General features: G+C 45.8%; 3 protein-coding genes across 6 annotated transcripts; 1 reads left to right on the top strand and 2 right to left on the bottom strand.

Annotated features, from left to right (window-relative positions):
- Positions 1 to 750: 750 nt before the first annotated feature.
- LOC307238236 (inositol monophosphatase 1-like) lies at positions 751 to 11,845 on the bottom strand. Of its 4 annotated transcripts, none has more exons than XM_080011150.1 (9): positions 11,794 to 11,845; positions 9,215 to 9,299; positions 5,161 to 5,294; positions 4,610 to 4,714; positions 4,188 to 4,233; positions 3,970 to 4,078; positions 2,422 to 2,530; positions 2,125 to 2,276; positions 751 to 1,032 (listed from the first exon to the last, which is right to left on the bottom strand). In XM_080011150.1, the coding sequence occupies exons 2-9, from the start codon at positions 9,275 to 9,277 to the stop codon at positions 881 to 883; spliced, it is 870 nt and encodes a 289-aa protein (XP_079867276.1). In that variant the 5' UTR covers positions 9,278 to 9,299; positions 11,794 to 11,845; the 3' UTR covers positions 751 to 880. The 4 variants fall into 4 exon arrangements, with proteins under 4 accessions (XP_079867276.1, XP_079867277.1, XP_079867279.1 ...); XM_080011151.1 differs by having other exon boundaries at positions 11,785 to 11,844; XM_080011153.1 differs by having other exon boundaries at positions 11,769 to 11,831.
- A 170-nt stretch (positions 11,846 to 12,015) lies between these two features.
- cUnh7orf25 (chromosome Un C7orf25 homolog) lies at positions 12,016 to 15,308 on the top strand. The gene is given in 3 exon segments (XM_080010687.1): positions 12,016 to 12,079; positions 13,839 to 14,529; positions 14,531 to 15,308. Coding segments are annotated over 2 exon segments (1,329 nt in total). The 5' UTR covers positions 12,016 to 12,079; positions 13,839 to 13,849; the 3' UTR covers positions 15,180 to 15,308.
- A 731-nt stretch (positions 15,309 to 16,039) lies between these two features.
- mplkip (M-phase specific PLK1 interacting protein) lies at positions 16,040 to 17,225 on the bottom strand. Its single transcript, XM_080010744.1, has 2 exons — positions 16,832 to 17,225; positions 16,040 to 16,451 (listed from the first exon to the last, which is right to left on the bottom strand). Exons 1-2 carry the CDS (start codon positions 17,147 to 17,149, stop codon positions 16,302 to 16,304), a joined length of 468 nt encoding a protein of 155 aa, XP_079866870.1. The 5' UTR covers positions 17,150 to 17,225; the 3' UTR covers positions 16,040 to 16,301.
- Positions 17,226 to 24,722: the final 7,497 nt, after the last annotated feature.

Genomic DNA, 24,722 nt, shown 5'->3' on the forward strand with positions numbered 1-24,722 from the left:
TCTCGGTAGGCATTAATAGCTTTGATGTAAGAGTTCTATGATTAATACACATACATTGTGTCTATATGTAGCCTGTAGGCTACACCAGGTCTGATGATTTATGGCGTTATCTTGATCAGTAGTTTTATCAAAATAATGTGTTTCATTACCATCAGTATCTGTTGGCCAGGCAGCGTCCACCAAAAAGCTGTTCAATCGTCTACTACTGATAGACTTTCATGTTTTTACAAAGTCATGGTGACCATAACAAAGTTAACAAGATGTATGTCGAAATAATGGGAGATGGCTAATGGCCTTTTTAATATTGTATTGATGGGTTCATTGTATTCATATTCATATTTATATCAAGGCAAATTTGACTCATTTATAATGGATGTGAATAATCTCAGTTTTAGGCCAAAGACAAAGCGATGCTACTTATCACACCCTTTGTTTTGTGTTACCAGGACACCAGAATTATTAATGGGACCCCTGGGTACCCTATGCTTAGCCCTGGGCTCGGGCAGTGTGGCCTTTTGGAGGTGCTCGATCGAACGGATCTCAGATGAGGTCAGAGGTCACATCTGGGACCATCCAGTCGCATTGAAACGACAAGCGAAAGAACGTTTCAGATGACTCCAGTCCAGATATCCCCTACCACCTTCAGATGACTCCTCCCATACCTAAATAACTCCTCCCACCCCCATACCCGAATGTGTCCTAATTTATAATATATTCAAATGTATTAAAACTTTGATAAATTAATTAAGACCAAACAACTTGAACTTGGTTTTCTTGTTTATTGGAAAATAAGTGACGCAGCATATTTATAAATACTTTCAGTGTAAACTTACTGCGTAGGTCATATAAATATAATTACTGAGATTAAATTATTAAAAGTCTAATGAAATTTAAGGTCACGAGCTGCTCCTGATTCAGTGTCGGCATCGTCTCTCTCAGGACTGAAAATCTGGATCTGCTGCACCAGCTGTTCTGCAATGCTCCGGCAGTTTGCAGCCAACACCCTCCTGGACATCAGGTCCAGAGGGCCGCCTGTAACAGGTAATAACACACAGCCAGAAGGTCATTACGTGAGGAATAACGTACAGCCAAAGGTTCATTACGTGGGAATAACATACAGCCAGAGGGTCATTACGTGAGGAATAACATACAGCCAAAGGGTCATTACGTGAGGAATAACATACAGCCAAAGGGTCATTACGTGAGGAATATCGTACAACCAGAGGGTCATTACGTGAGGAATAACGTACAGCCAGAGGGTCATTACGTGAGGAATAACGTACAGCCAAAGGGTCATTACGTGAGGAATAACGTAGCGCCAAAGGGTCATTACGTGAGGAATAACATACAGCCAGAGGGTCATTACGTGAGGAAAAACATACAGCCAAAGGGTCATTACGTGAGGAATAACATACAGCCAGAGGGTCATTACGTGAGGAAAAACATACAGCCAAAAGGTCATTATGTGAGGAATATCGTACAACCAGAGGGTCATTACGTGAGGAATAACGTACAGCCAGAGGGTCATTACGTGAGGAATAACGTACAGCCAGAGGGTCATTACGTGAGGAATAACGTGAGGAATAACATACAGCCAGAGGGTCATTATGTGAGGAATAACGTGAGGAATAACATACAGCCAGAGGGTCATTATGTGAGGAATAACGTGAGGAATAACGTACAGCCAGAGGGTCATTATGTGAGGAATAACATACAGCCAGAGGGTCATTACGTGAGGAATAACGTACAGCCAAAGGGTCATTACGTGAGGAATAACGTACAGCCAAAGGGTCATTACGTGAGGAATAACGTACAGCCAAAGGGTCATTACGTGAGGAATAACATACAGCCAGAGGGTCATTACGTGAGGAATAACGTGAGGAATAACATACAGCCAGAGGGTCATTATGTGAGGAATAACATACAGCCAGAGGGTCATTATGTGAGGAATAACATACAGCCAGAGGGTCATTATGTGAGGAATAACATACAGCCAGAGGGTCATTACATGAGGAATAACGTACAGCCAGAGGGTCATTATGTGAGGAATAACATACAGCCAGAGGGTCATTACATGAGGAATAACGTACAGCCAGAGGGTCATTATGTCTAATTAATCTGTACCATCCACATCCATGAGGACCCCTCCAGCTTCCTCCACGATCAGTGCTCCGGCTGCATAGTCCCAGCAGTGGACCCCGATCTCATAGTAGGCCTCCACGCTGCCTGACGCCACCAGGCACAGGTTGAGGGCGGCCGTGCCCACGCCCCGGATGCTACGGACACAACACTGAGTTCATATCTAATGTTTTGTCCTAGTTAATTATATTTTAATATCTAGGTCATATCTACTTGATAGGGTTTCGGTGATATTTTCTGAATAACTAGTTATGATATCTAATAACTAGTTATGATATCTACCCATGCACAGGGAGGCTCAGGATCCTCTTCATGCTGCTGAAGATCTTGTCCACAACGTCTGGGTCTCGGCAGGATCCGAACTCTGTGGCCACGATAGACTGGTGGATGTCTGGGAAGAGCAAGTTCAACACATTATTTGTCACATACATATACAGAACCCCCAACCTGCAATTGTTAGTGCCTTGCTCCAGGGAACATTTCAAGATTCAAGATTCAAGATTTTTATTTGTCACATACATATACATACTTCCATACATATATGCAGTGAAATGTAATGCAACGCACCCGGTGATAGCACACAATAAGTCCTAGGAAAAAGTACTAAAATAAAATAAAATAAAAAGTAGAAAATTACTTTCTAATAGACCGACTAACTGACTCCTAAAACGTAATACAGTAAGTGGAATACTTATAGAATAAGATAAAAAATATATAGAATAAAATACAATAAAAAATAAATTGAAATAAAATGGAATAGATAGAGGGAATATGCCTATGTATATACAGATATGTGCATTTAAAGTGGCATGTGAATTAAAGTGGCATGTGAATGTGAATAGTGTGAGGTAGTGTTTGGGATAATACAGCACAGTATACAACAGTACGGCGCAGCAATACGGCATCACGAACAACCCTGAACAGTGATACAGTATGCGGTACAGTATGCTACATACAGTACAGTAGGTAGTGGAGCCTAGTGCATGGCTCAGTTAGGACCCCTGGTGAGGTCAGCGTTGACAGTTCTAATGGCTTGAGGGAAGAAACTCCGTCTCAGTCTCTCTGTTCTCGCTGCGTGACTGCGGAGGCGCTTGCCTGACCGCAGCAGCTGAAACAGTCCGTTGTTGGGGTGATGAGGATCCTTCATGATCCTACGGGCTCTGCTACTACACCTCCTGGTGTATAACTCCTGCAGGGAGGGAGGGTAGTTCCAGTGGTACGTTCAGCTGAACGCACCACCCTCTGCAGGGCCCGCCTGTCCTGGGCAGTACAGTTCCCAAACCAGGCAGTGATGTTGCCTGTCAGGATGCTCTCCACTGCTCCAGAGTAGAAGGACTTGAGGATCCTCACCGAGACCCGGAATTTCCTCAGCTGCCTGAGGTGGTAGAGACGCTGCCTCGCCTTTCTCACCAGAGTGTCTGTATGAACAGTCCATGTTAAGTCCTCTGTGATGTGGACTCCCAGATATCTGAAGCTGCTCACCCTATCGACAGAAGTCCCATTAATCCACAACGGCGCGTGCGTCCTCGATTGTGATCCACGCCTAAAGTCCACAATCAGCTCCTTGGTTTTGCTGACGTTCAGGTGGAGGCTGTTGTCCTGGCACCAGAGTGACAGGTCAGCCACCTCCTCGCGGTAGGCCTTCTCATCGCAGTCGGTGATCAGGCCCACGACATAACCCCCAACCTGCAATTGTTAGTGCCTTGCTCCAGGGAACACAACCCCAACCCCGCAGCCCTGCTCTAAGGAACAGACCCCCCCAACACTTAGTGCTGCTGCCTTGTTCTAAGGAATAGAACCCCTAACCCCTGCTGTTGCTGCCTTGCTCACCGGTCTGGTCAGACACCCTGAGTGGCTGGTGGTCGCAGAAGGCTCCTCCCCCTCTCAGAGCAGAGAACATCCTGTCATCCATGCAGCTGTAGACCACCCCGAAGAGCAGCTGGAACCAGTCAGCAAAACAAGCAGGAGTGAAACAGTAAGAAACTGGTTTATCTAGCTATGATATTTGTTTGTATAAATATAATAATTATATAAAACACCTTTCTGACCTGTTTGTTCACAGCAAAGCCGATGGAAACGGCAACAAAAGGGAATCTGCCAAGACATGTTTCACCAGTTAGCATCAGGAATAAAACCGAGTAGGTAAAAGCTGGTTTAATAAACAGTAAGAAACAGGCAAGGAAGTGATACTGCTGCACAGGAAGTGAGGTACTGATTTCATTTAGATTTGGCTGTTGGACACTTTCAGGAATCAGGAAGTAGAATCCACAGAAGACCATTTCTCAAATGGCAGCAGCAGTGGAATTTCTTTTAATTACATGTTGTGCTTTTGCTTCATGTTACAGTTCCAATAGAAATGTCTTGTTTTAAATTTGTCCAGGCCAGACTACAGTGAGTATTATGGGCTATACATGCTTCAGGCCAGACTACAATGAGTATTATGGGCTGTACATGTATTGTTATGACTGACCCGTGAACGAAGTTGGTGGTCCCGTCCACTGGGTCCACGATCCAGGTGGGGGCGTCGCTCAGGACGCAGGGCTCTCCTGCCGCCACCGACTCCTCCCCTATGAAGCTGCAGAGCACAGACTCATCAGTAAACCAATAAACTGTATGATAATAGCTAATACATCAATTACATATACATATATACATCAAATATATATTAAATACATATCAAATATGTTCGGCCCAGCCTCTGTGGTCCACCACTTGCACATTGATGCTATGTTTCTCTACATTTGGGTGTAAAGCTACTTGACGTTTGGGTCAGTAGATTTGAGTCAGTAGGTTTGGTCAGATTTGGGTCAGTAGGTCTGGGTCAATGGGTTTGATCAGTAGATTGGGGTTAGTAGGTTTTGGTCAGTAGGTTTGGGTCAGTAGATTTGATCAGTAGATTGGGGTCAGTAGATTTGATCAGTAAGTTTTATCAGTAGGTTTGGGTCAGTAGCTTTGGTTAGTAGGGTAAGGGTAAGTACTACTACAGTAGTACTATGTACTCTGCTGAGGACTACGTAGTACCTGTGTGTGGGGAACTTTTCCTTCACTGACTTGACTATCAGCTGCTCCACCTTCTGGTCGGTCTGCGTCACCAGGTCCACGCTGCAGCTCTTCATCATCACCTTCATGTCCCTCTGCACTGCCTCCCGCACCAGCTGCCATGGGACACAACACCACCTCCTGAAGAATCATACCACTTCTGTAGCACCAGACCACTTCCTGTACCACAACACCATCTCCTGTAGCACCAGACCACCTCCTGTAGCACCAGACCACTTCCTGTAGCACCAGACCACTTCCTGTATCATCAGACCACTTTCTTATAGCACTAGACCCCTTCCTGTAGCACCAGACCAGCTCCTGTACCACCAGACCACTTCCTTCAGCACCAGACCACCTCCTGTACTAACTGCTCCTGGCTGCCCCCCCGGAGGAAGGACAAGCCAGGATGAGTTAAATGCAGAGAAACCATTTCAGCAGCAGCATCCGACGTGTGTGTGTGTTGGTTACTGTCACTGCATGAATGCATGTGTTGTGTTGTGCTGTGTGACAATTGAAGATTCTTCTCCACATTGTCAGACTGCCCTCTGCTGGACGGAAACAACACATTAGTGACATTCGTGAATCCTGATAAATATAGGTTCATAAAGCAGAATATACTTAAACAATATTAAATATACACTCACTAAGCACTTTAGGAACACTACAGTACATGGGCGGGGCCTCCCTTTGGAAACATTCCTTTAACATTCTGCACTGCTCTGCTGTACACATGACTCCATCGCACAGCTCCTGCACATTGATGCTGCGAATCTCCGTCTATCACATCCCGAAGGTTCTGTTGGATCATATGCAGAAACACAGCTCACTGTTTGATTTTGTTTTTCGCACTTCTGAGTAAAATCTAGAGACTGTTGAGCGTGAAAATCAAGGATCAGCAGTTAGAGAAACACTCAAACCAGCTCAAACCAGTCTGTCACCAACAGTCACACCATTTCCTGTTCTGATGGTTGATGTGAACATTACCTGAAGCTGCTGACCCCTATCTGCAGGATGTGACAACTACATCGACATATAGACCTACCCCTGTATCTGCAGGATGTGACCCCTACATCTACATCTCATAAAATTAGAATATCATGAAAAAGTTCTATATTTTTTGTCACTCATTTCAGAAAGTGAAACCCATATGTTATATAGACTGATTACACAGAGTGAAATATTTCAAGCCTTTATTTCTTGAAATTTTGATGATTGTGGCTATAGATAATGAAAACCTAAAATTCAGTGTCTCAGAAAATTAGAATATTATGTAAGATCAATAAAAAAAAGGATATTTTAAACAGAAATGTCAGGCTTCTGAAAAGTATCTTCATTTCTATGCACTCAATACTTGCTTGGGCCTCCTTTTGCATGAATTACTGCATCAATGCGACGTGGCATGGAGGCCATCGGCCTGTGGCACTGCTCAGGTGTAATGGAAGCCCAGGTTGCTTTGATAGCAGCCTTCAGGTCATCTGCATTGTTGGGTCTGGTGTCTCTCATCTTCCTCTTGACAATACTCCATAGATTCTCTATGGGCTTCAGATCGGGCCAGTTTGCTGGCCAGTCAAACACAGTAACACCATGGTCATTGAACCAGCTTTTGGTACCTTTGGCAGTGTGGGTGCCAAGTCCTGCTGGAAAATGAAATCAGCATCTCCATAAGGCTTGTCAACAGAAGGAAGCATGAAGTGCTCTTAAATGTCCTGCTAGATGGCTGTGTTGACTGTGGACTTCAGAAAACACAGTGGACCAACACCAGCAGATTACATGGCAGCCCAAATCATCACTGACTGGAAACTTCACACTGGACTTCAAGCCATGTGGAATCTGTGCCTCTCCACTTTTCCTCCAGACTCTGGGACCCTGATTTCCAAATGACTTGCAAAATTTACTTTCATCTGAAAAGAGGACTTTGGACCACTGAGCAACAGTCCAGTTATTTTTCTCCACAGCCCAGGTAAGACGCTTCTGATGTCTCTGGTTCAGGAGTGTCTTGACACAAGGAATGCGACATTAGCCCGTGCCTAGGGTTGGTCTGTGCGTAGTGGCTCTTGATGCGCTGACTCCAGCCTCAGTCCACTCCTTGTGAAGCTCCCCCAAATTCTTGAATGGATTTTGCTTGACAATCCTCTCAAGGCTGCGGTTATCCCTTTTGCTGGTGCACCTTTTCCTACCACACTTTCCTTCCACTCAACTTCTATGAATATGCTTGGATACAGCACTCTCTGAACAAGCAGCTTCTTTAGCAATGACCTTTTGTGGCTCAGCCTCCTTGTGGAGAGTGTCAATGACTGTCTTCTGGACATAAGTCAAGTCAGCAGTCTTTCCCATGATTATGTAGACTGAAGGCCTTTCTCAATCTGTGTTCTTGTCTGTACTTGTGTTCTTGTGGACTTGTGAAACGTCATCAGTCGCAGCCCAAGTACTGTTCCAATTCAAAGTCTGCATCAAGCCAAGTCCAGTCCAAATGCCCGGATGTGGACTTGCTCCGCCCATTTTATCGAGGATGCATCGGTGGTGACTTGTGTGGACTTGGGACAGCCAAGTATCCCAGAATGCATTTCGCACCAATCGGTAGTAAAGCAAAGTGAAGTAAAGTGGTCATGGTCCCCGGGGGTCTGTACTCCCGAGTCAACTTGCCAAGTCTGAACTATCAAGTCCACAAGTCCGGACTTTGCGTACTTCGTATTGAGACCACTTCAAGGCTCAGGAAACCTTTGCAGATGTTTGGAGTTAAGTAGCTGATTAAGGTGTGACACCATGACTTTCCAATATTGTACTTTTTCACAATATTCTAATTTTCTGAGACACTGAATTTTGGGTTTTCATTATCTGTAGCCCCAATCATCAAAATTTCAAAAAATAAAAGGCATGAAATATTTCACTCTATGTGTAATGAATCTAGATAATATATGGGTTTCACTTTCTGAAATGAGTGACAAAAAATATTGAACTTTTTCATGAAATTCTAATTTACGAGATGTACCTGTATATACACCTACCCCTGTATCTGCAGGATGTGACCCCTACATCTACATATACACCTACCCCTGTATCTGCAGGATGTGACCCCTACATCTACATATACACCTACCCCTGTATCTGCAGGATGTGACACATTGTACTGCTGCCAAATGATTGGCTGATGAGATAACTGCATGAATAAGTAGGTGTCCAGGATGTTCCTCATAAAGTGCTCACTAAGTTTATATAATATTCTCTAATCCATTTATTTTCCAAGCCATGTGAAAATGTATTTTCACACTTTCTCCTCAAACCAAAATAGAAAAGCAATTAAGAGAAATCTCTAAAACATAAAAGTCTTTCATTGGACGCATGGATCCAGCTCCATGTTTTACTGCAGGATCGTTGGAAACTTCCTTTTTATATCATTGACAAGATAAGACAAGATAACCAAACATAAATATGTTTTCTGACTTTGTCCCACCGCATGGAAATGTGGTATAAACTGCCAGCCAAATGTGAATTATTAAAGAAGTTTCCAAGTGTCGAAAATTAGGTTTCAAAATCATTAAAAAAAAGAAAAAGAAAAAAGGCAGTTTCCTCTCGGACGCTGGGGGCGTGTCCGCTGAAGACGCTGGAACAACACCCATCGGCATCAATCCTGTTCAACATTACCATTGTAGTAAATGTTGTGCTGAACCCAGTCCGTGTCTCGAGTGGCTTACTGTCTGGCTGGGTACGCCCCATTCTCCACGGCCTGCTAGCATGTAGCTAATGCTAACGTCACTGAACCAAAAGGACGCTGCTTTGTGCTTGTGGCGTCCGTGGTGTAGCAACTTAAAGATTATATATATATATATATATATATATATATATATATATATAAAAGAGAGGTTTACCCAGGATAAGATAGAATAAGAAAAGCATATTCTGATAATTTGTATTATTATTGTTAAATATTCTAATATTTGATCAGAAAGTCTTCCTGAATGTGTGTGTGTGTATATATATATATATATATATATATATATAACTACAGAGCAGATATATTTAATATGAAACTCACCGTTCCTGCTGTTCGAGCTAAACTCACTGCGTGCTCCATGGCTTCCAGCCAGACGGCGGCCATGTTGTCTGCAACGCCACACGACCTTAAAAGGAGGAAGAACCCTGGTCAGTGAGACGGTTCTGAGATCAGATTGAATCTGCTCTGGGTGTGGTTCTCAATTCTGGATGTCCCAGAACCACTGCTGCACTACATCCCAGAACCACTGCTACTTTGCTCTCCGCTCTCTGCTTTGAAACAGAAAGTCTTTATTCGTCACGCAACACACCACACTACAACACATGCACATGCTTTGATGGTGCCGGTGAAATGGCTCCTCTGCTTTTGACCCATCCTGGCTTGTCCTTCCTCCGGGGGCACAGCCAGGAGCAGTGGGCAGCATACGTGGACGCGCCCGGGGACCAGGTGATAAGTATAATATCTATACCTAATGCACTACCTAATATCTATAGGTAGTGCATTACAAAGCTTTGCGGCATAAGTTTCGAAGGCTGCACTCCCGATTCTCTTCTGTGTATTACTTGGTGCTTCTAACAGGCCAGCGGTAGATGATCGTAGCTCTCTAGGGGGCACATAGTTAGTAAGGAAGTAGGTGATGTATTCTGGTCCTTGCCCATTTAGAGCTTTATATATGAGGAGAAGGACCTTAAAGTCGACTCTAGATGTAACTGGAAGCCAGTGTAAGGCAGCCAGGACTGGGGTGATGTGTTCTCTCTTCTTAGTTCTAGTTAGTAGTCGGGCAGCCGAGTTTTGGATGAGCTGAAGCCTTTCAGTAGTTACTTTGGGAAGGCCGGTGAGAAGTGCATTACAGTAGTCAAGCCAGCTTGATACAAAGGCGTGAATCAGCTTTTTAGCATCCTTTTGGTTTATGAAAGGTCTTACTCTTGCTATATTTCTAAGGTGAAAAAATGAATCTTTCGTCACCTTGTTAATATGGGACTTGAAGCTTAGGTCGGAGTCTAGAATGACACCCAAACTTGTAACCTCAGGTTTGACCCAGGGTGCCAGTTTCCCTAGGTTTTTTAGTAGCATGCCCCTTTTTTTTTGGGGGGGGGGCAATCAGAATTGCTCAAATCTATTTTCTAGGCTCATCAGTGGTAAAATTGGTGGTTTGACAGCGGTAACCTTTTTTCTAAATTTTTGTTTCATGGCGGTCCCCGGCAGCTGTCCATTACTATCAGTTTGTAGTGTTGCTTGCTGTCTTGTGTTGCCACGTCGCTTATCTTGGGCTGTTTCATGGCTGCTAGTCAGCGAAGGCCATCCAGTCGCTGAGCTAATCTCAGGTTGCGAGGGACCCTTGCATGTGTTAGCTTCATGAATTTCAGGAATTTTAATTGTCATCAGAGGCTTTCTCTGGTAAGCAGCCTTGTTATCTTGCTTGTAAGTTGTTTTGCTTGGCAGAACACCTGGCAGAGTGAGCCCAGCTGTGTTGTGGGACGGGCAAGGCCTGGTAGCATTGTCTAGCTTAGCAGTACTCACGTTAGCTCGGTTGACTGAATCCTTCAGATTTAATACTGTTGTTTCAAGTACAGCAACCTTCTGTAGGAGTCCACAGCATTCTTTGCAAGGTGGCATAATTCTTCAAAGTTTCGCCGAGACTTGGCTTCCTCAGTGACAGTAAGTCCTCTCAGTAAGTCGTCTCTCTGTGTGTGTAGCAGGGATAGCAGTGTGGGGTAGCAGTGTCCATAGACCACAATGTAGCTGGTGCTGGTAATAATCCCTTATAAAAAAAGTGTCCAGCTGTAAGATAGAGCCACTGTGCTGAGACTGGTGAAAATAGAAGCAAAGCACAGAGAAAAGCACGGTGGTACGGTGGCGCAGTGCATTGCACTGCTGCCTCACAGCAAGAAGGTCCTGGGTTCGATTCCCGCCTGGGGCGCTGTTGGCACCGTGCTCCGGTGGGTTATCTCCCAAACAGGAGCCTTTCTGTGTGGAGTTTGCATGTTCTCCCCGTGTTCACATGGGGTTTCCTCCACCTCACGTCAGTAAGGACCCCCCTCAAAAACATGCACCATCATCGTCTGACCAGCGATGGACATATCGAACCGGGTCCCGGGCATCGTTGAATGCTGCCCACTGCTCCTGGCTGCCCCCCCCCTGGAGGAAGGACAAGCCGGGATGGGTCAGAGGCCACATTTCACCGGCCACCAACCAAAGCATGTGCGTGTGTGCACATGTGTTGTAGTGTGGCATGGGTTGTGATGATTATAGATTCTTATAGGTCAATACTATTGACCGTTGCACGGACAAACACGTCCCTCGCCACTCCGCCCACATGCTAATGTTAGCTAGGTTAGCTTTTTGTTCTTTCAAATCTCATTTTACTTTGATTTTAATCTGAAATGGAAACAAAACTGAAAGATTCTGGTTTTACCTGAAGCTCCTGCGAAGATTAAATACACACTTAGCTCAGTAAATACTTTATATATGTAAGCAACGAAATACTTTCCTCGGTAAATACTTTATATATCTAAGTAATGAAATACTTTCCTCAGTAAATACTTTGTCGTACGTTAGTAATGAAATACTTTCCTCAGTAAATACTTTGTCGTACGTTAGTAATGAAATACTTTTAATACTTGATCACTCCAGTGACTGTCACGGTGTCCTCGCGCCGCTTCCGGCTTCTGTTCTTCTTCGGCGACAGAAATAAAAGTGAAACGGTGTCAGCTTGCTGCCCCCTGCAGGAACTCCACCCACTGCGACCTGCATAAATGTTCATGTTGTTTCCTCCAGGGGCGCAGGTTTCCTTCCTCGTGGATTGAAGCCGTAGAAGAAGAGCAGATGCTACATGTAGCCCACCTAGCTGTTTGGATGCAGAGTGGACGGAACTGAATCCTATCGGAGGGAGGTGGATCTAACCTGGTTAGTATAACGTGGTTGGTGTAACCTGGTTAGTATGACATAGTTGGTGTAACATGTGTACGTCCAGCTGCTGAAGGCTTCAACTAGTTGGCGCTGAGGTTAACTACAACTAGTTATTACTCAATGATTCTTCTCTGCTGTTGGTGGTGAGATAAGAAATACTTTAAGATGTTTACAGCACCACAATGGTAACTTCGCTAGAAATAGTACACTACAAGTACTTATACTAGTACCTACTTATACTTGTACTAGTGATATGCTGCTGTATTAAATGTGTATAGCTGCAGTCCATAAATATAGTAACAGCAAGTCCTAATGAATCTTAGTAGGATAATAGTACCAGTGGTAATGGACTCCACCCAAACAGCTGTGACATGGAGGCATGGACGCCACCAGGCCTCCACCCAAACAGATGTGAGGTGGAGGCATGGACTCCACCAGACTCTGTAGGTGTCCTGTGGTATCTGGCACCAAGACTTAGCAGCAGATCCTTTAAGTCCTGGAAGTTGGAGGTGGGGCCCCTATAGATTGTGCTTGTTGTTCCAGCACATCCCACAGATGCTCCATCGGACCCTAACCCCACCCATCCCCATGATGTAGAAGAAAAGGTCATTCATCAGACCTCCACCTTCTTCCATTGCTCCATCAAACATCCGTCTCATCTGATGTTTGAGTCTCAAACATCTGACTGTAGCAGCCATTTTCTTGAGCCCATTCCACACCTCCATGGTGTTGGTCCTGTCCTCGCTTCCCTCACTTCCTGTTGGGTTCCCTCTCCTTCCTGCTGAGCTCCTTCCTTCCCTCCTGATCATCCCATCCCAACTCATATAAATCATTTAATAATGTTATTATAATATCTCACATTGAGACTACAATCTGATGTCATAATCAGTGGAGACGCAACGTCGTGTTCATGCTGAACAGATGTTTACACAAAGAAGATTATTATTGAAGATGAAAAACCCCTCGGAGGTTGTTTCCTCCACCTTAACCCCTCGGAGGCTGGTTCCTCCACCGTGCATCCCTGTTTGTTGATGGGACTTCAACATTTATGGTGTAAATTTTCTTTACTTGTTGTACACTTCTCTCTGGGGTGGGGGTGGTGTCCTGCTTCAGGTGTTTGCATGCCACCATTAATCGAGTGATGGAGGAGAGATCCAGGTGTGTTCATGGGTGGTGCTCGCACCCGTTTGGACTAAAGCTCAATGAAGATGATCGGGGGTGGTGTTGACAGTGTTGCCTTGACCACAACGTGAGTGGCTTATTCATGTGGAGCTGGACAACCTCTCTTGTTCTTACCACTCCACCCGCTAGCTCCACCCAACAGTCCTGTGTGTTCACATTCAGCCACGTGACCGTAAAGTGGAACGAGCTGCATGCTGGGTAAAAGTTTTGGAGAGTCACTCAATCGTGTCGACAATCAGTAGATGGAGGCAACATGTGAATCTCCTGTTCTATGGTTGTCGTCGGCTCTGGTAGTTTTGTACTTTATCATTTAAAACTAAACTGAACTTGAAAGAAAACTGAAATGATTTAAAATAAAGATTCAAAATGTGTTGGTCACATATTGTGACTGTGCAGTATGTAGTAGGCGTGGGCTGATATTACATATCACAATATTTGCCACCATATGCAATATTTCCACAGTATCGAAATATATATGTATGAACATCTCTACAGTAATAAAAGGTGGTGTAAAGTGGAGCGCTGCTGCTGCACAACGGGCTGACGGTAAATCTCCTGTTGTCATGTGTTGCAGGATGTGCCAACATGGCGCTGCAGGTGAAGCTGCAGGAGCGGATTAGCTGTGCGGAGCAGCTGCTGCAGCGGGCGCAGAAACTGAGCGCCCAGTGCCACATCGAAGGTGACGCCAAGCTCTGCAGCAAACTGCGAGCGGAGCTCCGGTTCCTCCTGAAGGTGCAGCACGGGGAGGTGGCGCTCAAGGAGTCGCACCTTCACAGCACCAACCTCACCCACCTGGACGCCGTGGTGCAGTCGGCGGAGAGCGTGCACGGCGTCGTCGGCCTGCTGCATGTGTTCGCCTACGAGGCGGCGTGCGGTGCCAAGTGCACGCTAGTGGTGGACGTGGTGGCGGACGGAGGCCACACGTGGGTGAAGGCAATCGGCAGGAAGGCGGAGGCTCTGCACAGCATCTGGCAGGGGCGGGGCCAATACGGAGACCGCAGCGTGGTCAGCCAGGCAGAGCAGTTTGTCCTGGCGAGCCGCCAGCAGCCGCTGCAGTACTGCCACCCACGTGTTGTTTTTGCCTTCTACAACGGCGTGTCGCGCCCAGTGGCCGAGCGCCTGAGGGCCCTGGGCGTTGCTGTGCGCGGGGACATCGTAGCCGTCAACACTGTGCCCACGGAGGATGAGGAGCTGAGCGACAAAGAGGCTGAACCGGGAGCCCAGATGGAGGAGGAGGAGGAGGAGGAGGAGGAGGAGGAGGAGGGGGGGGGGGGAGGGAGAGCTGCTAATTCATAATGAGGCCGAACAGGAGGGAGCCGAGGAGGCGGAGGAGGAGCTGAGTCCCAGCAGAGTGGACCGGGACACGGTGGTAGAGCGGGTGGCGTTCCCTACGCAGCTGCAGGTGGAGGCATGTCAACGCGTCAACCTGGACGTCACCACACTGATTGCGCTGGTGTCGTCCCTGAGCCACGGCCGCTGCTGGCTGCGCTTCCGGGAGGTGGTGCTGACAGAGCAGGCGGCGCAGGAGCGCCAGTGCAGGGTGCTCCCGCTGCTGGAGGCCTTCATGCAGGACAAGGAGCTGTACGCCTGCAGCGCCGCCGTCAGCGACTTCCAGCAGATTGTGGACACGCTGGGCGGGGCGGCGGAGAAGTCCCGCGCCCGGCAGCTCCTGGCCCGGGTCCAGGTGGTAGCGGACCACCCCTCGGAGCGCACCCAGCGGCTGCGTGGCAGCGCCAAGGTCAACGCCCGCTCGCTCATGATCTTCGGCACCGGAGACTCTCTGCAGGCCGTTACCATGACGGCCAACAGCGGCTTTGTCAGGGCCGCGGCCAATCAGGGTGTCCGATACAGCGTGTTCATCCACCAACCCAGAGCACTGACAGAGGGAAAGGAGTGGAGGGCCACGCCCATCTAGAGGCTCTGTCTGACAGACCGGTGGAGGACGTGATGTGTGCAAACATGATTTACTTTGAGCTTCTGCATTAACTAAATACTTTATTCTAATATTATATCAATGTATATTATATCCATGTATATTTCTCCATTTTTGGGCAAAAATGTATAATTTAGTCTTGAATGAACAATATAAAATAAAGCATTTAACATGGATGCGTTTCACATATTGTTTATCCTTCCAGGATTAATAAAGGTATGTCAGCGAGAATATCAGCTGAAGTATTTTTAAATCTCAAAGGTTTATTTTTACCTGGTAAATCATGTACAAATACACAGTATTTGAGGCAGGTCAAATCTAAAATATTACTTTTTTTTTGTCTAATTTCTGTTCATTTTGTTTCCTGCTCATAAATATGGGGCTGTGTGGCTTTGCTGTCAGCTTACATTTGCTCTGCTCTGATTGGCCGTGGCTGGGACGAGCCTCAGAAGGCCACCGCTCTGATTGGCCGTGGCTGGGACGAGCCTCAGAAGGCCACCGCTCTGATTGGCTGTGGCTGGGACGAGCCTCAGATGGGCTCCATATGGACTTTTAATGTGTTTTATAGTTAAATGTCAGTGAACAGACCTGGGGCTGAGTTAAGTATTTAATGGAGGGTTCTAACTCTTTCATACCATCTTAATACATTTTATAAAATGGTCGAATCAAAGTTTCCTGTGATGATGCAGAGCGTAATGTTACGCGTGTGTGTATAAATATATACACACACACACAGTATATACGTACATTCTACCCAGTATACTAGTACTAACTTGTAGCACTGTCTCGGTAGGGGAAGGGTGTAAAACATCCCATGATAACCTAGATTAAATCACAACTGATACCGTTGAAAACAAACATTTTTATTTGTTGAATCAAAAAACGTAGAATTCACAAACAAGTCAAATGTAAAACAGGAACATGTCATTGAAATGCTGGTTTGTCACGCTCCCTGCTGCTCCTCCTCCATCAGCACCGCCTCTGAAGGAGGAGGAGGAGCAGCGGACCTCCTGAAGGAGGAGCCACTCCCTGCTGCTCCGCCCCCATCAGCACCTCCTCTGAAGGAGGAGGAGGAGCGGGTCGACGCTCCCTGCTGCTCCTCCTTCAGAAGTATCTCCTCTGGGAGGCGCTGTGCCCGGCGCCCCGCGGGCCCTCGGGCACGGTGACGGGCACCATGCGGGCCCAGGGGTCCTGCAGCATGGACGGACTGAAGTACTTCTCCACCCCAGCATCGGTGCTCCTCTGCCCCGAGCCCTGAGGAACCAAGGAGGAGCTGTGGACTGTATCTAGGTGTGTACACGCATCACTTCAATACTACTACAGCAGTATAACAACACTACTACAGTTAGTACTACAGCAGTATTACAACACTACTACAATTAGTACTACAGCAGTATTACAACACTACTTCAGTAAGTACTGTGGCAGTATTACAACACTACTTCAGTAAGTACTGTGGCAGTATTACAACACTACTTCAGTTAGTACTATAGCAGTATTACAACACTACTTCAGTTAGTACTACAGCAGTATTACAATAATACTACAGTTAGTACTATAGCAGTACTACAACAGTTAGCACTACAACACTAGGTATTCCAGGTAGTTTTATTGGTATTTTTCACGTAGTTTACCTGGAAGCCGTGCTGGTAGGGAGCAGGCCGCCTGGAGCCCGGGGACCCGCGGCCTCCGCCGCTGTGTCTGTGCACCGGGGAGTCGTGGTGCTGATGCAGGGAATATCTCTCGTCATTCGGACCGGAATTCCGGCTCCCGTGGCGGAATCCTCCCGGGGAGCTGGGGGAACCGCAGTAGCCGAACCTAGGCCCCATGGAGGGAGAAGCTCCAAAGCCCCATCCGGGCGAGGAGAGCCGTCCCCCGGGGAGGCAGCGCGGACCTCCGGGGCTCTGCCCCATTCCTCCGGGGCTCTGCGACCTCATGCCCGCTCTGTGCATCCTGAACAGGTCCCTTCAGCCTCCCTTCGCGGTCTGATCTTGGTTCAGTGTTGTTGGGGTTACTTTACCACGTGATTATGGCGTAACTGAGGTACCGGAACCGGAAGGGACTTCCCGTGATTTTGTATTTTTTGCAAACTTTATTTTTACATTTCATGAATTTCACATGAATGTTGTATATTCATATCTTTGTTCTGCTGCTCATTCGAATATGTTCTTTATTTTGTCATGTTTACTGCCTGGTTGTGAACGTAAAAAAGAAAAACAAAACCCTCCTTTCGTCACCTCCGGTTTCGATACGGTGTTTTGAAGCTTGCAGTTACGTCACCGGGAAAGGCTTCTAAAATGGCTACAAACGCGTCATTCCGTTACAATTTTCTAAAAGATTCATGAGTAGAATCTTAGAATTAAATGTTCCTTCATATAAATCTTTGTGAATTGAAGCGTTTTATTTTGCTAGGGAATTTGTGTTGCGTACAAATGAATATACGTGTGTGTTGAGGGGCGGGGTGTCTTTAAAATCTCATTGTTTTAGAATGTTTTTGTTTAATCACTGTTGATGTTTTTGTTCTTATTTCTTTTTGGCTTATTTGAAATGTTTCTATTTTTGTTTTTTATTTATTTGTTTTTATCTGCATAGTGTGATCTCAGCATCATTGATAATGAGGGTTCATCTCAATGTATCCCCGAGAACTTCATAGAGGTGAAATGAAAATGAGTTGGGTTCAGTAAGTATTTGTATTAGTTGGTATGAGTTAGTATTGGTTAGGATCAGTTAGTATTTGTTCGTATAAGTTGGGTTCAGTAAGTATTTGTATTAGTTAGTACTGGTTAGGATCAGTTAGTATTGTGTTAGTATTGGTTAGGATCAGTTAGTATTGTGTTAGTTAGTATTTTGTATTGTTAGGATCAGTTGGTACTAGTTAGGGTCAGTTAGTATTAGTTCTGATAAGTTAGAATTAGTTAGGATCAGTTGGTACTAGTTAGGGTCAGTTAGGATTAGTCTAGATCAGTTAGTATTAGTTCTGATAAGTTAGTATTAGATAGGATCAGTTAGTGTTAGGTATGATAAGTTAGAATTAGTCAGGATCAGTTAGTATTAGTTAGGATCACTTTGTATCAGAATCAGAAATACTTTAATAATCCCAGGGGGGAATTACTTAAATTAAATTAGTTAGTACTACTTAATATTAGTTAGGATCACTTAGTACTAGTTAGTATTAGTTTATGTCAGTTATTATTAGTTAGGATCAGTTATGATCAGTTAGTATTAGTTTGTTTTAGTTAGTATTGGTTAGCATCAGTTAGTATTAGTTCGGATCAGTTAGTATTAGTTGGTTTTAGTTTGTATTAGTTAGGATAAGTTAGTATTTGTTAGTATTAGTTCAGATCAATTAGTATTAGTTAGGATCAGTTGGAATCAGTTAATATTAGTTTGGATCAGTTAGTATTAGTTACGATCTGTTAAGATCAGTTATTATTAGTTAGGATCAGTTAGTATCAGGTAAGATCAATTAGTATAGAGTTTGATTTTGTTAGTATTAGTTGGTATTGGTTAGGATAAGTTAATATTAGTTAGGATCAGTTGGTATTAGTAAGGATCAGTTATTATTAGTTAGGATAATTTAGGATCAGTTGGAATTCGTTAGTATCCGTTAGGATCAGTTGCTATTAGTTCGTATTTGTTAGGATCAGTTAGTATTGGTTGGAATCATTGAGGACCACTTAGTATTAGTTAGGATCAGTTGCTATTAGTTAGGATCAGTTAGTATTAGTTAGTATTCGTTAGGATCAGTTAGTATTAGTTAGTATTAGTTCATATTCATTAGGATCAGTTAGTATTAGTTAGGATAATTTAGGATCAGTTAGTAGTAGTTAGGATCATTTAGGATCAGTTACAACAACACCCACTACGAACATGGTGCCGAGAATACGAACACAGCCCTCACTTTGGTTGTACAAGGCCCGGATGGCTCGCACCAGCGCCCCTGGTATACAATACTCCCTCAGTACCCCCTACAGGATCCCCCAAGGGACACGGTCGAAAGCCTTCTCCAGGTCCACAAAACACATGTAGACTGGATGGGCAAACTCCCATTACCCCCCCAGCAACCCTGCAAGGGTAAAGAGCTGGTCAGATGCACTGTTCCACATCCAGGACGGAATCCGCATTGCTCCTCCTGAATCTGAGGTTCGACAATCGGCCGGAGCCTCCTTTCCAGCACCCTGGAGTAAACTTTCCTGGGGAGGCTGAGTAGTGTGATACCCCTATAATTGGAGCACACCCTCTGGTCCCCTTTTTAAAAAATTGGAACCACCATCCCGGTCTGCCACTCCACAGGTACTGTACCGACATCCACACGACACTGAAGAGGCGTATCAACCAAGACAGCCCAACAATATCCAGAGCCTCTCAAATCTCATCCCTTCCCGGCACCTTGCCTCCGAGGAGCTTTTTAACTGCCTCAGAGACCTCTGCCAGGCATATGGACGAGACTTCCCCCGAGTCCTCAAACTCTGCCTCTTCCCCTGAGGACGTATTGGTCCGGTTCAGGAGTTCTTCAAAGTGCTCTTTCCACCGCCCGACAATATCCCCAGTCCGGGTCAGCACTTCTCCTCCCCGGCTGAACACAGCCTGAGCCAAGCCCTGCTTTCCCTTTCTGAGTCGCCGAACAGTTTGCCAGAACTTCCTTGAGGCCAACCGAAAGTCCTTCTCCATAGCCTCCCAAACTCCTCCCACACTGGGTTTTTGCTTAAAGCCGCAGCCCTTATAGCCTGCCTGCTGCCTCGGGAGACCCCTGGGCCAGCCAAGCCCGAAAGGCCTCCTTCTTCAGCTTGACTGCTGGTGTCCACCAACGGGTTCTTGGGTTACCGCCATGACAGGCACCAACTGCCTTCTGACTGCAGCCGCCTCTGCAATGGAGGTTTTGAACATGACCCACTCTGATTCCAGGTCCCCAACCTCCCTGGGGATGCGCGAAAAATTATTTGGGAGGTGGGAGTTGAAGACATCGCAGACAGGGGCATCCACCAGACCTTCACAGTTCACCCTCACTACACGTTTGAGTTTACCAGGCCTGTCTGGCAGCCTCCCCCGCCATCTGATCCAACTCACCATCAGGTGGTGATCACTTAACAGCTCTGCTCCTCTCTTCACCCGAGTGTCCAAGACATACGGCCGCAGATCTGATGACACGACTACAAAGTCGATCATCTGTCTTTGACCTAAGGTGGTCTGGTACCACATACTTATGAGCTACCCTATGCTCGAAAATGGTGTTCGTTATGGCCAATCCATGACTAGCACAGAAGTCCAATAACAAAGCACCACTCGGATTCAGATCAGGCAGGCCGTTCCTCCCAATGATCCACTTCCAGGTTTCTCCATCATTGCCCACGTGAGCGTTGAAGTCTCCCAGTAGAACTATAGAGTCCCTAGGCGGAGCCCCTTCCAGGACGCCACTCAGAGACTCCAAGAAGGCCAAATACTCGGTGTTCAGTGCATAAGCACACACAACAGTCAGAGCTTTCCCATAAGCAACTGGTAGTCGCATAGAGGCAACCCTCTCGTTCACTGGGGAGAACTCCAACACAGCGGCACTCAGCCGGTGACTTGTGAGTATCGCCACACCCGCCTGGTGCCTCTCACCCTGGGCAACTCCTGAAAAGGAGAGAGTCCAGCCCCTCTCCAGGAGTTTGGTTCCAGAGCAAGTGCTGTGCGTAGAGGTGAGCCCAACTATCTAGTTGGTACCGTTCCACCTCCCGCACCAGCTCCAGCTCCTTCCCCGCCAGAGAGGTGACATTCCACGTCCCTAGAACTCGTCTGTGATGCCGAGGATCAGCAGGCCCAGGCTCCCACCTTTGCCCGCCGCCCGGCTGGCATTGCACCCAACCCCAACGCCTATTTCTGCAGGTGATGGGCCCACAGGGTGGTTACTATTTAGTAATTAGTTGGCATTATTTAGGATAATTTAGGATCAGTTAGTATTCCTTAGCACAGAAGGATAATTTAATATCAGTTAGTATTAGTTAGGATCATTTGGGATAAGTTAGTATTCATTAAGATCAGTTAGTATTCATTAGGATCAGTTAGTATTAGTTAGTATTAGTTAGTATTATTTCGGATAATTTAGGTTCAGTTAGTATTCGTTACTATTAATTTGGATCAGTTAGTATTAGTTAGGATCATTGAGGACCAGTTAGTATTAGTTAGGATCAGTTGCTATTAGTTAGGATAAGTTAGTATTAGTTAGGATCTGTTAGTATTATTTAGGATCAATTAGTATTAGTAAGTATTAGTTAGGATCAGTAAGTATTAGTTAAGATAATTTAGGATCAGTTAGTATTGGTTAGGATCAGTATAAGCTCAGCTTTGTGCTGGAGCGCTGGTGGCTCCATGCTCCAATAATCCCTGGACTCATCAGGCTTCACGCTCCACTGAAGCAGAAGCAACAACAGCTTGTTTTCTCCTCTTTCTCTGATTGGGATGCTCCCTCTAGTTTCCATCTCTCTCTAGTTTCCATCCATGATTAGTTTCCATCTCTCTCTAGTTTCCATCATGACTAGTTTTCCATCTCTAGTTTCCATTCATGACTAGTTTTCAATCTCTCTAATGTTCTTTTTTTTTTAACCTGTGCTGTCAGCATGCTGGACATACAACACAGAGTATTTGTTCCATTGCATCTAGGACAGAGTTAGTCTGCAAGTGGAGTTCAAGTTCACAACCTGCAATGCAACTCTTTATTCATTCTTAAATCATCAACAATTGCTGCAATAACTCTGTGTACGACCTGTAGAATGACAAGAGCACGGTTTTTGGTTATAAAGAACCAAGCCCCCCTCTTTGGAGAACTATTAATCATGTTTGGGTCTATAAACAACTGAGCACTACTCCAAGAGGGAGAATCACCATGGGGGAGACAAATAAACATAGAACCAAACGACATTTACACAAAAATAAACATTGCAAGACAACATGTATTAAAAAACAATTAATTCAGTCCAGGAATAATGGAACAACAACTGGTCACGTGTCCTCTTCCTGTCATAGTTATGGCAGTAAATAAGGGAGGAAAAGAGAGGAATGCAACCAGGAGGCTGCTGGGGTGTGTTTTAAAGCAGGTGTGGTATTGCGTGTGTGTGTGTGTGTGTGTGTGTGTGTGTGTGTGTAAAAGATGTCCACTGGTGAGTGTACTTGACTAATCCCCATTGGTACTGGTGTAGAAGGTCGGTATTATCGGTATTATGTCGTGGCGCCTTCAAGCAGCAGAAAAGGCCTCAAAGCCCCCCGAACTCCGCAGCCCTGTAGACACCCTACGGCTGCAGGAAAGCCCCGAGCACCCTGCCCTGCAGCCACAGAAGACCCCCAGGCCCCCAGAGAAGCCAGAGGGCTGTGGAGCAACCCCCACACCCAGCCCCGAGGAGCAACCCCACGCCCAGCCCCGAGGAGCATTACTCAGTCCCAGGGAGCACGAGGAGATCCTGTACCCCAGGGGCGCACACATACAACCAACCCCCAGGTGCAGGCACAAGACGCAGCCGTAGGCACAGAACCCGGGTCGCATGCGCCAGGCAGCAACCGCTGGCCCGGATCCCCGCCCCATGGCGACAGACCGACACCCCGCCCGAACCGCCCGCCCTGCGGGCAAGCCCCCGGGTCTCCCGTGCCCATCCATGCTCCGCGCAAAGGGGAGCCCGGTGCTCAATGTTTGCTGTTGGTAATTGCGGTTAAAAATGATCGGGTTGCGGGTGTCCTTCAGGCAAGTCAAACCCGAATCACTCACACCCCCCCTGCCCCACAGATCCCTTGCATCGCTCTAGTTTCCATCCATGACTAGTTTTCCATCTCTCTAGTTTTTTATCTTTCTACCTTGTGTGAAGCTTTATTCTACGTTGAGTTTCTACTCTGGTTTGTTTTCTACCGTCAGTCCTTAGGGGTTAAAGGTCAGATTGCAGATCATAACCTGAATAATCCACATCAACCTGCAGAGCTTTGGTCAAGCTAAAGGTCGAATGGAGAGATGAAAATTAACTTTCACTCCATGGATTTAGAATGAAATTTTTCTTAAATGACATGTGGAAAGGTGTGCATTTTAAGTCATAGCTGTGTCACATCAATAAATATCCACTCGAGGGCAGCAGATCACAGAAGAAGGACTTCTGCAATGAATATCTAATAAATGAGAATATAATAAATACCAGTGAAAAGCAGGATGTGCTTGGATAAAGTAAAAGACGTGATCTTATGTTTGAAAGAAAAGATAAAAATCGATTCTTTAATCCAACTTTGTATTAAAACAGCAGCTCTACTGGGGGAACAATCCAACATTGTTCCTGCAAGGACAGGGTCACCTCATTGTACTGGTTCTGGGAGGTTCTTCATATTCTCTAGGGGGTTTTACATGTTTTCTAGGAGGTTCTACATGTTCTCTGGGAGGTTCTACATGTTCTCTGGGAGGCTCTTCGTGTTCTTTGGGAGGTTCTACTTGTTCTCTGGGAGATACTTCATGTTCTCTGGGAGGTTCACATGTACTCTGGGAGGTTGTACATGTATTCTAGGAGGTTCATCATGTTCTCTGGGTGGTTCTTCATGTTCTTTATGAGGTTCTACATGTCCTCTGGGAGGTTATTGATGTTCTCTAGGAGGTTCTACATGTTATCTGGGAGGTTCTACATGTTCTCTGGGAGGTTATTGATGTTCTCTAGGGGGTTCTACATGTTCTCTGGGAGGTTTGTCATGTTCTCTGGGAGGTTCTACATATTCTCTAGGAGGTTCTACATGTTCTCTGGGAGGTTCTACATGTTCACTGGGAGGTTATTGGTGTTCTCTATGAGGTTCTACACGTTCTCTTGGAGGTTCTACATGTTCTCTGGGAGGTTTGTCATGTCCTCTCTGAGGTTCTACATGTTCTTTGGGAGGTTCTACTTGTTCTCTGGGAGATTCTTCATGTTCTCTGGGAGGTTCTGCATGTTCTCTCTGAGGTTCTTCATGTTCTCTAGGATATTCTACATGTTCTCTGGGAGGTTCTACATGTTCTTTAAGAGGTTCTTCATGTTTTCTGGGAGGTTCTACATGTTCTCTAGGAGGTTCTACATATTCTCTGGGAGGCTATTGATGCTCTCTAGGAGGCTCTAGATGTTCTCTCGGAGGTTTTATATGTTCTCTAGGAGGTTCTACATGTTCTCTGGGAGGTTCTACAAGTTCTCTGGGAGGTTTGCCATATTCTCTGGGAGGTTCTACATGTTCTCTGGGAGGTTTGACATGTTTTCTGGGAAGTTCCAAATGTTCTCTGGAAGTTTATTTGTGTTCTCTCGGACGTTCTACATGTTCTTTGGGAGGTTCTACATGTTCTCTGGGAGGTTTGTCATGTTCTCTGGGAGGCTCTTCATGTACTCTCGGAGGCTCTACATGTTCTCTGGGAGGTTCTACATGTTCTCTGGGAGGTTCTACATGTTCTTTAGGAGGTTTATCATCTTCTCTGCGAGGTTCTTCATGTTCTTTAGGAGGTTCTTCATGTTCTCTGGGAGGTTCAACATGTTCACTGGGAGGTTCTACATGTTCACTGGGAGGTTA

This window comes from Zeus faber (assembly GCF_960531495.2).
Source record: "Zeus faber genome assembly, chromosome: 12".
Taxonomy (NCBI): Eukaryota; Metazoa; Chordata; class Actinopteri; order Zeiformes; family Zeidae; genus Zeus; species Zeus faber.

What these genes read in the sequence shown, in the direction of transcription:
- LOC307238236 (XM_080011150.1), bottom strand. Translation starts at nt 9,277, where the DNA reads ATGGCCGCCGTCTGGCTGGAAGCCATGGAGCACGCAGTGAGTTTAGCT. An exon ending in CTGAGCCTCCCTGTGCATGG is followed by an intron (nt 2,277 to 2,421) that starts GTAGATATCATA and finishes TTGTGTCCGTAG; the next exon opens with CATCCGGGGCGTGGGCACGG. An exon ending in GGTCCTCATGGATGTGGATG is followed by an intron (nt 1,033 to 2,124) that starts GTACAGATTAAT and finishes TACCTGTTACAG; the next exon opens with GCGGCCCTCTGGACCTGATG.
- mplkip (XM_080010744.1), bottom strand. Translation starts at nt 17,149, where the DNA reads ATGCACAGAGCGGGCATGAGGTCGCAGAGCCCCGGAGGAATGGGGCAG. An exon ending in CCTACCAGCACGGCTTCCAG is followed by an intron (nt 16,452 to 16,831) that starts GTAAACTACGTG and finishes TTGGTTCCTCAG; the next exon opens with GGCTCGGGGCAGAGGAGCAC.